At 36.9% G+C, this 12,799-nt stretch overlaps 1 protein-coding gene across 1 annotated transcript in view; it reads left to right on the plus strand.

Annotated features, from left to right (window-relative positions):
* DCC (DCC netrin 1 receptor) overlaps positions 1-12,799 on the plus strand; it is a 1,016,863-nt gene that overhangs the window by 762,581 nt on the left and 241,483 nt on the right. The window contains exon 16 of the mRNA XM_036763165.1: positions 11,237-11,431. Within this exon, the coding sequence (XP_036619060.1) occupies positions 11,237-11,431 (195 nt within the window). The remainder of the gene's footprint in view (positions 1-11,236; positions 11,432-12,799) is intronic.

Consider the following 12,799-nt stretch of genomic DNA (forward strand, 5'->3'; position numbering starts at 1 on the left):
TCATGGTTTTCTTGCATCATTCTCATTTCTCTTCCCAATTTTTCCTCTACTTCTCTAACTTGCTTTTCCAAATCCTTTTTGAGCTCTTCCATGGCCTGAGACCAGTTCATGTTTTTTCTTGGAGGCTTTTGATGTATGCTCTTTGACTTTGTTGACTTCTTCTGGCTGTACGTTTTGGTCTTCTTTGTCACCAAAGAAAGATTCCAAAGTCTGAGTCTGAATCTGAGTCCATTTTCACTGCCTGGCCATGTTCCCAGCCAACTACTTGACCCTTGAGCTTTTTGTCGGGGTATGACTGCTTGTAGAGTATAGAGTACTTTATCCCAGGTTTGAGGGGCTGCACTGTTGTTTTCAGAGCTATTTCTACACAGCAAGCTCTGCCACACCAGTGCTCCTCCCCTTCCATGAACTGCCAACCCAGACTGTGACTCAGATCTAAGCAGGCTCTGCATTCCTGCTCTGATCTGCCACTTAATTCCTCCCAACAGGTGGGCCTGGGGCTGGAAGCAGCTGCAGCTGTAGCTCTGGTAGCAGTCTCAAAGCTGCACCACCTCGACCGCCCCCAGGGCTATGGCCGACCACGAACCCCTTTCACTCTATCCCCACAGTTTTTCCCATTAACCTTTTCTGTTGTCTTTGATGTTTGTGGGTTGTGAAGTCTGGTAACTGCCACAGTTCACTGATTCAGGGTGCTACAGCCTGTTCTGCCCGGCTCCCAGTCTGGTTGGTCCAGGCTACCCCATGCTGGGTTCTACTCCATTCTGCTCCCAGCACTGTGAGATAGACCTTACCCAGAGACCATCCAGGCTGTCCTAGGCTCGAGCCCTACTTCCCTCTGCTATTTTGTGGGTTCTGCAGTTCAAGAATTTGTTTAGAGCCATTTTTATAGGTGTTTGGAGGGTCCTGGGGGAGAGCTTTAGGCACGTCCCTGCCTTCCAGTTGCCATCTTGGCTCTGCCCCCTTCTTTCACTCTTGTTTGAAGTAGCAAAGGGATTCTCATCAATGCCCAAATGAGTACTTAATGTACTGAATGGTACCTATCAACATAAAAAAAACATTAAAATGAAATTTGCCACTGGGCAAGATAGTGAAGTTGATAGTTCACCGCTAGGGTTAATAGCCCAAATAATATTGTGGACACCACATAGGTAAAGGAAGCTGGGAAAATGTATAAAGTAAATGATAACACGTGAAGAGGGAAATCATGACTGCTTGCCACGTCTACCATGTATGACAATGGTCTACTTGCCAGGCAAAACAGACCTATTTCATAAAATAAAAACCTGCTGTCTTAGAAATGTGACTAAAATTTTAATCTCATTTGCTTCACTGTCTACTCAAGTAATTTTTCCCTATTTCCACTAACTCAACTCACTGAACTGCCTTCATTTTCCCCTTTCTTATGATTCCTTACTCTTGAAAGCTTAAAAAACAGTTGTCACTACTGATGCCAAGATCCTACTATTTGGATACACTTGTTTTATGATCCTAGTAGTTGGACTAGGGCAAACTTATGAGTCAGCAGAGATTCTACAAAAGCCACCTGCCCTTCCCTTAAATTCCAAGTTCTTGTTTGTTTAATATCCTCCTTCTAACCCCTTAAGAAGAAATGAATACTCTTCCTATCCAAATCGTTAAGGGCATACCAGGTAACATAATGTGGTAGAAAGCACATCACACCTGGAGTCATAAGACCTCGATTTTAATCCAGGTACCGCCACTCAGTTTCCTCATCTGGAAAATCATGGGGTTGGAGTAGGTAACCACTGACCTTCCAGCTCTACATCTTTAATTAATGCTAAATATTCCTTAAAACTAATTATTTTTCCTGTTATTATTTTCTTCTAATTAATTCTTTACTTGATCCTTTTTTAATCTTCAAGTGTCAAGATGAAAAGTATTTCTTTTTATTCACATTCTTAGGAAACCAAAAATGTCTTTTGTTGGGAGTTCTCCCCATAGAATTCCTCTAAATCTTTGTGAACTACGGAGGAAGGCACTGATCTTGGCAACCAAATGAACTATGTGAATAAAAATTATCCTGCACTGAAACTGACCTAAAGCATTGTAATTCTAGGCATGCATTTTCTTTCATAATACTTTTCTGCCACTGAGGCTCTTTGTAAATCTCAAGGGAGTCATCTACTTATTACTGTGGCTACCCGGAGTCCTGCAGGAGTCAGCTAAATAAAAAGTTGTGCTCTCAAAAGTTGTGCAGTTGCAAGCTGCATTTTTGCTTCTTCTCCTATGGCCTCTCTAGGTCCTTTTGAACTTGTTCTTTGGCAGAAGTCATGGAAAGGTAAGCTGAATCATTCTAGAATCCCCCCATAATCCCTATGTGTTGGCCTTCTAATTATGTTTTGTATCTCATTCAAGTTTCCCTGGAAAATTCGCATATTATTACTGACAATTGGGAAGTTTTAAAATATTTATTTCATGCTCAAAAATTTTCAGCTCTTAAAAAAGTAGAAAGCTTAGTTTCCCCAGAAGAATCTTGTTTAAATGGCTTCAAGGAGGATGTAAGAGAATGAGTGATGGAGTTTGGAATATATGCTCCACGAAAATGGGCTTGGAGTCACCTGTCATGTCTCTTTTTAAGTGAACAGATGGGAATTGTCGTGCACAATCAGTTGTGATGTAGCTTAACTGAAGCTCTATATTAGCCTGGAAGAACATGACAACTTAAATTTGACTGGTCAGAGGTTTTGGAAATGTGGCAGTGATGGCAAAACTTTGGGAATAGATGGATTTGTCCCTAATCTAGTACCATTCCCTCACCCATATCAATAGAAATGGTAATGAGTCTTATTAGGGTATTCAGTTACCTGGTGTAAAAAGTCTCTCCCTGTGAGTTCGTTTCTTTGGAAACCCAAAATGGGAACACATCCCTGAGATCTGTAAGCTCTAAAATATAGACTGTTCACTTTCTATGAACATGGATTTCAATAGGAGTCCAGTATAGATGAGTTACTGAATATTGGTGAAATACAAGAAGATATTTCCACCCATAAAGAAGGCATATTGCATAGTGAAACTGGCATAGGTATTCTCATGTTTTGTATTCAAGAATAGCAAAGCACTGCTGAGAGAGCATGAGAAAATGTAAAATGCCAAGTAAATATATCCTGTGGGAGAATAGAAGGACATGTGAAGTAAAGTTTTAAAATCAGGTAGAACATAAACTGTTTATATTTTTGGAGTTGCTTAAAGAAAAGGTTTCAAATAAATAGTTTCAAGCAAAACTGAAAATAATTTTGAAGTCCTGGTTCATTTAGAGCCACTGACAAAGATGAGAATTGCTCAACCTAGATTATTTTTGTTTCTGGGTTCTTTTTTTGTTTTGTTTTGTTTGTTTTGGTTTTGGTTTTGTAGGCTAAAGGACAAGCAGTCAATTTACATTTTCTCCCAAACAATTTTGGCACCATATCCAAAGCCAAATAGGTATTAAAAGACTGGAAACTGGCTATGAGGCTGAAACCTGAGTCAGAAAAAAAGGAATGCTATTAAAGAAATGATAGGTGTATTCCCTCCAGAGAGAGAATCAAGGAAAAATGGATTTCCACAGAGGCTAAACTTCAAGTGAGGCCTGGTTAGATTGACTAGTCTGAGGAGGAATGCTGAAATCGCCCATTAGATAAATGTATATATTCTAATTCAAGCAAAGAAAAACGACACAAATAAACAGAGACCCCGAATTTTTTTTGGTAGAAAATAAGTAGATTTTCACAGAGGCTTATGGTTTTCTAGATTTTTTTTGGAGGGGGGAAGGCAGGGCAATTGGGGTTAAGTGACTTGCCCAAGGTCACATAGCTAGTAAGTGTGTCAAATGTCTGAGGCTGGATTTGAACTCAGGCCCTCCTGACCCCAGGGCCGATACTCTACTCACTGTGCCACCTAGCTGCCCCTTTAGATTTCAATACACTAAAAATGAATAGTTGCATTCTTATTACTTTAGAAAACAGCAAACTCTCTTCTTCTCCTATTGCAAACCTTCTAGAAATAAACTGAACACTGTAGTTGTGTCTCCATTCTTGAGTACAAAGGATACCCAAGAATTGCCAGAACATCAAGTTTTAGTTGCACCAGCTACTGAAATTGATCTACAAGTAAAAAAGAAATATAAACACTCTGGTTCTTATGCCAATATAATGTAGTAAAAAGAGCATAGAAATTGTAATCAGAAGACCTGGACTTTGCTTCTGGTTCTGTCACTTACCAGCTGCATGATATTAGGCAAGATATGTAATCTAATCTCCCATGACTCTCAATTCTACATCTGCAAAATGGAAAAGATAATTTTTAGTTGTTCTAGTGTATTATGTTATGGAGATTACCAATGAGGTAATATATGTAGAGGACTTTATAAACTATAAGAAACTCTCTATAGAATTTACAGTATGATACTACTTAGTTTGCCTGAAGGTTGAACATAGAATGATTGTCATGATGGTACTGAGAGAAAGAGGGAGAGGGGTGGAGGGGAGAGAGGGAGAGAGAGAGAAAGAGAGAGAATGAGCATGAGAATGATGCTCAAGTACTAGCCTTGGAGGCAGGAAGCCTTAGATTCAAATACTAACTGACATACTCTGTGTACCTCAGTTTCTTAATCTATAAAATCATAGGCTTGAATTCAATGGCCTATAAAATCTCTTTGAGCTTTAAACCTATTCTCATGAGTTAGATTCAAGTGCAGGATGATATCATTATGTTGATAACTGTATCATTCATACAATCTCAGAGTAAAAAGGCACCTCAACCCATGCTTGCCCAATAATGTTCTCTACAATATTCCCCCAAAATGGTCATACAGTATTCTGTTAAACACTTGAGTGGTGGGGAACCCTCTACTGCTGAAGACAACATACTCTACTTTTCAAGAGCTCTAAATACCAGCAAGTTTATCTTTACATTGCATCAAAATCTGCTTTTTTGCTATACCTACCTGCTCATCCATATTTTACCTCTTAGGTACACTATTAAACCCTCTCCCACATGACAGTTCTTTAAATATTTGAAGGCGTCTATAATGTCACCACTAGGTGTTCTTTGATCTAGGGTAAATATCCCCAGACTCGTGAACTAATCATCATGTGCCATGACCTTGAGGCCCTCAACCATTCTAGTCATCTTGCCTTCTTCCTTTTGATACCATCCAGTTTATCAATGTCTTTCCTAAAATGTCATACCCAATACTGAAACAATATTCCATATGAGGTCTTACCATGACAGCACACTGTAGGACTGGCATCACCGTTTTGCTGGACACTATGACCCTTCTAATGTAGCCTTAGATAACATATTTTTGGCTGATATATTACATTCAGGATTTACATTGAAATCCCAACCCATTAAAACACTAAGAAAGATTTACTGATTCTGTTTAGCCACACCTCTGCTGTTTTGTCTTGTGAAGCTTATTTTTTTTCAAGCCAAGTATACTTTTTAAAATTTCTTTCCTTAACATTCTAAATCTTATTCATTTTGGTCCAATTGTCTATAGAGTCCTTTATGAACCCTGACTCTTTCATGAAATAGGTTAGTTCACCCCCAAAAAACTTGGTATTATCTTCAAATTTGATGAATATGACATTGATGTCTTTATCCAACTGATTGATAAAAATGTTACCAAATAGATAATCATTTTGGTGTGGAATACTGAGCAATAAATGCATTGAACTCGAATATTTTGTTTCCCAGATTATTTAAAGAAGAAATCTCTAATGGGAATAATGGTTGTATGTCAGATATCACAAGAATAGAGGTTTGAGAATAGGAAAATTATTTTAAAAGATGTTGATCCTAATCCTAGATTAAATTCAGATCAAGGACCTATTGAAGTTTTTTCTACATTGCAAAAAATTGTTGCTGTTCTTTTTTGGTGTGTATATGAGATAGACAGGTAAAACAGAATCAAAGCATAGAGAAATAAATATGAAAAGGTAGTCATAGGATTTAGAGATATTTATGTGGAGCTTAGGAAAAAATAATATGCTTCAACTGAAAAATTAACCTAAATATTGTTGAGTGAATTTGGTGGAGAATATCAACAGAGTATCAAGGTAACATTTGCTCTTAGTGAAAAAGTTAATATCTAAAAATTGTCAAGAGTAGATTTGGTGGAGAATATGATGGGATATGGTATAGGCAACTGCGAATGGAAGAAGCTAAGTGGACTGTGAAAATGGTTAAAGGGGTTTTAGAGGTTAGTAACCCAAGAGGAATAATGGCCAATGGTAAGAAAGTAGAAAAGAGTAATGATGCAGGTCTTTCTAGAAAAAAATGAAGATATTAGTACATTTCTGAATTGACTGGATAGATAGAGTGTAGGTGGATCAACTGCCTTATACAATTCACAGCAGAGAAATATAGGCTATTAAGACCTGGAACAAAACTCTCACAAAATGGCCCATAAAATGCAGCACACTAAATGGAAAATGGGCATATGAGTATCAGTTAAAACTGACAGCTCTGCATTTCAGCATCACAGACAGCAAAAGGTGTCCTAGGAGTGATCATCTGAGTTACAAAGAACTAAGAGAAAATATTCTCTCTGGCTACTTCATGCCTACAAATTAAAGAAGAAGCAGACTTTCTTTAATGCATTTTTATTCCTTCCAATTTCTATGCAAAAGCCCTTACCACAAAACCACATGGGGCGAGTTGCATAAAATAAGTTGGCTAGTCTATGTATAGAATGCCTGCAATAGATAATGCAGTACAAAATCCTAGTAGAAAATCGGACTTCATTACATAGCTCAGTTCTCTGTGTTTTATGTGTTGTTTTCTTCTGCTAAGAATCTAATATCACCATTGTTTTTATTAAAATCTGTAAAGTACATATTACAGTTACTTTGCATGAGCAGTTTAGAAGGTCAAGGAAATTTGAGTCAATCAAATACCTAGCATACTTTATATGAACATTCTTGGAAAGAAAAGAAGGCTATGGTTATCACTTGAATAACAACAGGGAAGCTGTAAACAAGTAAAGTGATAAGGAACACAGAAGTCTTAAATCTCTCCAGGTCAAAATGGAGAAGTCCAAATGCCCACAGAGCACTATGAAGGAGGATAGTGAATATGATTATTTGATGAATTCTGTCTTTCAGGAGACTTTTTTTGAGGGTTTTGTGTTTGGTGTTCATTTTCTTTTTTTTTCTTTTTCATATTTTTATTATTTAATATTTTTAGTTTTCAACATTGATTTCCACAAGATTTTGAGTTACGAATTTTCTCCCCGCTTCTACCCTCCCCCACCCCAAGATGGCATGTCAATTCTGATTGCCCTGTTCCCCAGTCTACCCTCCCTTCTGTCACCCCACTACCCCCTATCCCTTTTCCCCTTACTTTCTTTTAGGGCAAGAGAGATTTCTGTACCCCATTGCCTGTATATCTTATTTCCCAGTTGCATGTACAAAATAATTTTTTTTTTAGAATTTTGAGTTCCAAATTCAGGAAACTTTTTTTTTTGAGGAGAAGAGATCAGCTGTTAAGATATTTTGAAGAAAAGTGTTCTTTAGTCCAGAGTTACATAACTCAATGGTTCAATTTTCATGTAGTCTTTAGGTTTTTTAATGATTTAGAAATAAAGATTGTGCTTAGACCAGTGTTGTTTACCTTTTAAACAGCTACTTTCAAGGTTTGTCCAAGCTCATGAGGCACTCAGATATACTTTTCTCCCAGAGACTTTCTAAATTGCTTCTTTATAGTTCATTTCAGTAGCAACCACATGAATAATCTAGAAGATAAACTCTTTTTAAGAACACTTACTAAATGAAAAGTGTTTTTGTTTGTTTGTTTGTTTGTACTGAGATTGAGATGTATGGTTGGGAATAGGCCACCCAAAAAGAATGCAGGATTCACCAAAGCCCCTAACAGAGATCTTTAAGAACAGGTTATATATTCCAGAAGTTTTAGCTTATATCATTTCTGGAAGTTCAACATTTCTTCTAGACCTAGGCCAAGGTTACCTGCTGAATCCTGGGTCATTACCAGTCATTTTGACTTTTGTCTTGCCATTGGACTTCAATGACTGGAGGAAAGAGCAAGGCTGATGACTTCACAGAGCTCTGCCTCACTTAAGTTCACTTTACCAGCAAGTCAAGATATTACCCTTGTGATGTCATTGGTCCTTTTGGAGAAATAAAGACCAAGAACAACTCAGGCTAGAAGAGGAAAATGGAAATTAATGTGAAATATTCAAGATTTTGAAGTTTGAATTTTTAAACATATATAAGTGGTGTTTGATGCATATGGATTGATTTGCAGCAGGTAACAGAGAGTTCTCTCATACTAGGAGTGTTTACAAAAAGGTTTTATCACTACCTGTCAGGAATGCCACCTGGGGGATATGATACGAGATAAGCCTTCTTATGTACTGAGGTCCCATTTAATTCTGAGATTTTAGGCATATTCAGCCAATCAGTCAATATGCTTTTTATTAATCTACTGTATATAAGGGACTGTGCTAGGTGCTAGGAATAAAAGACAAAATTGAAGGTGCACTTGCCTTCCAGAAGCTTACACTTTGAATAAAATATGTAGGGGTATCATTACACACTTTTCCTCCTGTTCAGAAAGGCATTGAGTATTGTCATTTAAATGATTGTACTTTTGTATTGTCTAAAGGAAATTTTGTTGTTGTTGTTGGTTGAAGCATCTAAAGAGGAGCACTCTAAAGGAGCATCCAATCATATACACAAAAAAGAAATCTTGATTTTTAAAGACCAAAAAAACAGCATGGTGTCCACTTGTAATTTTACATCAAACAAAAACATTACATATTTAACAAAGCATAACACAAAATGAAAAAATAGAGATTATTTACAAGATGAAGACAGGGTAAAAAGAACCAGGACTTTAAAATTTGGATTGTATCACCAAGTGCAGAGCAGTTCAAATTAATGTTAAACCTTAAATCTCTGTGCAAATATAAGTTGTTGTTATAAATAAAATGGCATTTTTCAATGATGTTAAGAGAAGAGCCTTTAAAAAAAGTCCCATGCATTATTGGTCATAAATTAGCATAACTAAGGAAGATGTGTGAACACTTAGGTGGCAAAGTGGATGGAGCACTGGGTTTGGAATCAGGTCCATTCTTCTTCATGAGTTCACTAACTTGATGTGTGAACCTGGGCAAGTCACTCTCTTAAGCCTGTTTGCCTCAGTTCCTCATCTGTAAGATGGGCTAGAGAAGGAAATGGTGAACCTCTCCAGTATCTTTGCCAAGGAAACCCCAAATGAGGTCATCAAGAGTCAGACATGCCTGAAAAATGACTCAACAACAACCAAAGAAGATGCATTGGGTCTCTCTCCCTCTCTCTCTCTCTCTCTCTCTCTCTCTCTCTCTCTCTCCCTCTCTCCCTCTCTCCCTCTCTCCCTCTCTCCATACCCACCCACACACACACACATACACACACACACACACACACACATATATGTATGTATATATATACGTATAAGTATATATACACATGTATATATACTTACATAGTTTTATATATAGTTATACATATGTATATATGGATATAGTTATATATAGTTATATAATGGAATAAACCTAATATTAGGACTTGTGTGATGTTACTAATTAGTTATATGAACATAGAAAATTCAGTTATCCTTTCTGCACTTCAATTTCCTCAACTTGAAAATCAGGCTAGTGATATTTTCCATATTTACTTTACAGGGGGTTATTATGAAGATCAAATGAGAGTGTTTGAGGTATTGGAATTGTTTCTATGCTTTAGGTATGCAAAGATCTAGTGCATAGGCTGATTACCTTTGCTATTTAGAAAGTACTAATGGATGTTATTCAAATGTGCTAATTTAAGTTGCCAGAGGACTGCCAGGGTGATATGGTTGTACAGGAGGGTAGGAAGGTAGGTTATTGTTTTTCTGGAAACAAAGGCCTTTAAACACTTTTCCTCCTGTTCAGAAAGACATTGAGTATTGTCATTTAAATGATTGTGCTTTTGTATTGTTTAAAGGAAAATTGTGAATGCAAAACATTTAGTTTATTTCCTAAGTATAGCACCAGGAAGTCTCTTGCAGTTTCAATTATTCCTCCAAAAGCTTAAAATGTGCTCAACAGAATTCATTGCAGAGCCCATTAAGTACCAAGGACACTGGGGTTCCTTCTGTGATAGTAGGACTGAAAAGTATTAATCCTTCCTTTTCATCTCTTTTATTACTTTTCGCCAAGGTTTATAGTGGGAATACTTCACAAAGAATGTGTGTCTTTTGTTGGCATTTATAGCCATGTTTTGAGTCACTTTTTTTCTATGATGTCTTTGCATATTATATCACAAGCTTCTTTAGGGGAAGAATAGAGTAACATTTTTTTTCCTATTGTCCCAAAGACATGATACTATGCAGCTTCTTGAGAGAAGCAATTGCTATAGTACCTTCATTAAGAACTCCGTTGAAAGATTTTTCTATTACTAAAATTATGTCTGTTTATTAAACATAAATCATGTTGAAGGGGTGGGAGTAAGGGAAAGGTAGAGAGGAACAGGGGTAAGGGTGTCTCATCATTTGACATCACAAAAATGATCTAAAATCTTTTTTACCCACAACATTTCATTTTACTATCCGACAGATTACAAGTATACAATTTTTACTTTGGACAGGGATATGGAAGAAAGAAAATCTGGGTAGCGTTGGCAACGAAAATACTTTTTCAGGCAATTCAGGCTATTAATCATATGTGGCACTAATAAAGACAACCCACTTATTGCATGAAATGTTTCTGCTGACAGATCCTTTAAAAAATAGGCTTCTGCATTTATTCTTGTTCTAAGTTAAGCTAAACAGCATTTGGGGCACAAAATATTTTCAGTCTTTCACTCCCATTCCAATATCTCTCTAAATAGATAGATAGATAGATGGATAGATGGATAGATAGACAGATAGATAGATAGATACACATATATATCCCTTGCCCAGACACTCCCCCAGAAAAATATGAGCAATATGGAAGCAACATTTTGTATTAAGATGGTAGGGTATGTTGCAATGTTTGTGGACAGGTCAGTATTCTTGTTGCTAAAGAAATCAAACCATGGCAAAGACAAACTAACCAAACAAGTTGTGCATCACTTACCTGCTCGAAGTGTGATTCATACCAGGGATACCCATCAGAATGCCTGTGGTATGGAATATAATGAGAAAAGATAAATCAAATCCATGGAGAAAAGGGATACAAATCATACTAATACTTCTGTTATTTAAATTCTAGAGTCCCAAGTTCCTGATCAACCAAGCTCTCTTCATGTCAGACCCCTGACCACCAGCATTGTAATGAGTTGGACCCCTCCACTCAACCCAAACATTGTTGTCCGAGGGTACATCATTGGATATGGTGTGGGAAGCCCTTATGCAGAGACAGTACGTGTGGACAGCAAGCAGCGGTATTATTCCATTGAAAAGTTAGGTAAGTGTCTTTGAACTTTAATCTTTGTTAAGAAATTGCTCTGAACTGATTTTACTTCAATATTGATCTTTTGGAATCAAGATTCATGATGTGTAATCACTGACAACAATGTTTTATAATCCACTAAAACCTTTTTTCCCTGTAGACAGCAAAAGAGATATTTTTCATATTCTTTTTTTTTGTTTGTTGTACAAAGTCCGTGTTACTTATTCATTTTTTTCAGTAGTGGTCAATCTTCTGACTGTGTAGATCACTGCTCATCCTGCTTTTGCATCACATGTGACTGTGATCTATGTTCTTTACATCTTCCACAGCTGGTCTACCCAAAATGCTGGGTAATTTCTTTGGGGTTTCTTGATCTGTGAAAACCAGTACAGTGTGCAAGATATCTATCTCTTATTCCTTATTTGGCCTACATCACTGGCCTACCTCCTTTTCCTTTTGGCGATATTTTAGGCCATTTTTGGCCTGTAATTCATCATTGATAATTTATAGATTGTTAGAAGGTTGGGAGAGACTTGCTCAATTTTCTATTCTAGCTCATATACAAGCCATGAATGTCAGCTGAAAGAAATCCTTGTCAAGTGGTCATCTAGAATTTACTTGACACTCCATTTGAGGACTTCCAATAACAGAAAACTTACTACTCCCAGCAGAGCCCATTCATTCAGTTTTGGGACATTGCTAAGAAAGTTGCTGGTGTTTTCTTTCTTTTGTTGAGCCAAATCTGCCTACATGGAATTCTTCTACCTACTGGTCTTTTTTTCTGCACTGAAGGTCGAAGCCAAATAAATCTAATCCTTTTGACACATGAAGATTCTTCATATGTTTGAAGTCCCCATCATGTTTGCCCTAAGTCACCTCTTTAGGCTAAATTTCCTAATTTCTTCAATTGATCCTAGAATGCCATGGCAAATTTGAGATGAGCCAGACCGCAAGACCCACCCTGTTTCTCAAATTAACTTTTTTATTCCTGAATTGTCTCTTTTTTGGTACTGCCAACTCGCTTTGTGTTTGTAGACAGATATGTGACAGTCCACAGGCAAAAGTTTCCATCTAATTAGATGCTTGGCATTGGAAATTTTCCTCTCCAAAAATGCCTAAAAAGTATTTTACTGAACTTAATTGGACTTTAGAAAAAGTAGATCGAGTAATTTAACATTTTCTCCTGAATTAATTTAAAATTAGTTGTACATAGACCGAGCAGGTGTGTGTAGAGAAATTAACAATTCATTCTTTGTCTGTTTTTTCACAATACTGAGATACTGTTATTAACAGAGTGAAAGAAACACAAATAGTATAGCAACAGATTAATAAGGAAAATAATCTAATAAGTTCTAGTCCATGTTCAGCAAAGTTGTGGACTTA

Source organism: Trichosurus vulpecula, chromosome 1, assembly GCF_011100635.1.
Source record: "Trichosurus vulpecula isolate mTriVul1 chromosome 1, mTriVul1.pri, whole genome shotgun sequence".
NCBI lineage: Eukaryota > Metazoa > Chordata > Mammalia > Diprotodontia > Phalangeridae > Trichosurus > Trichosurus vulpecula.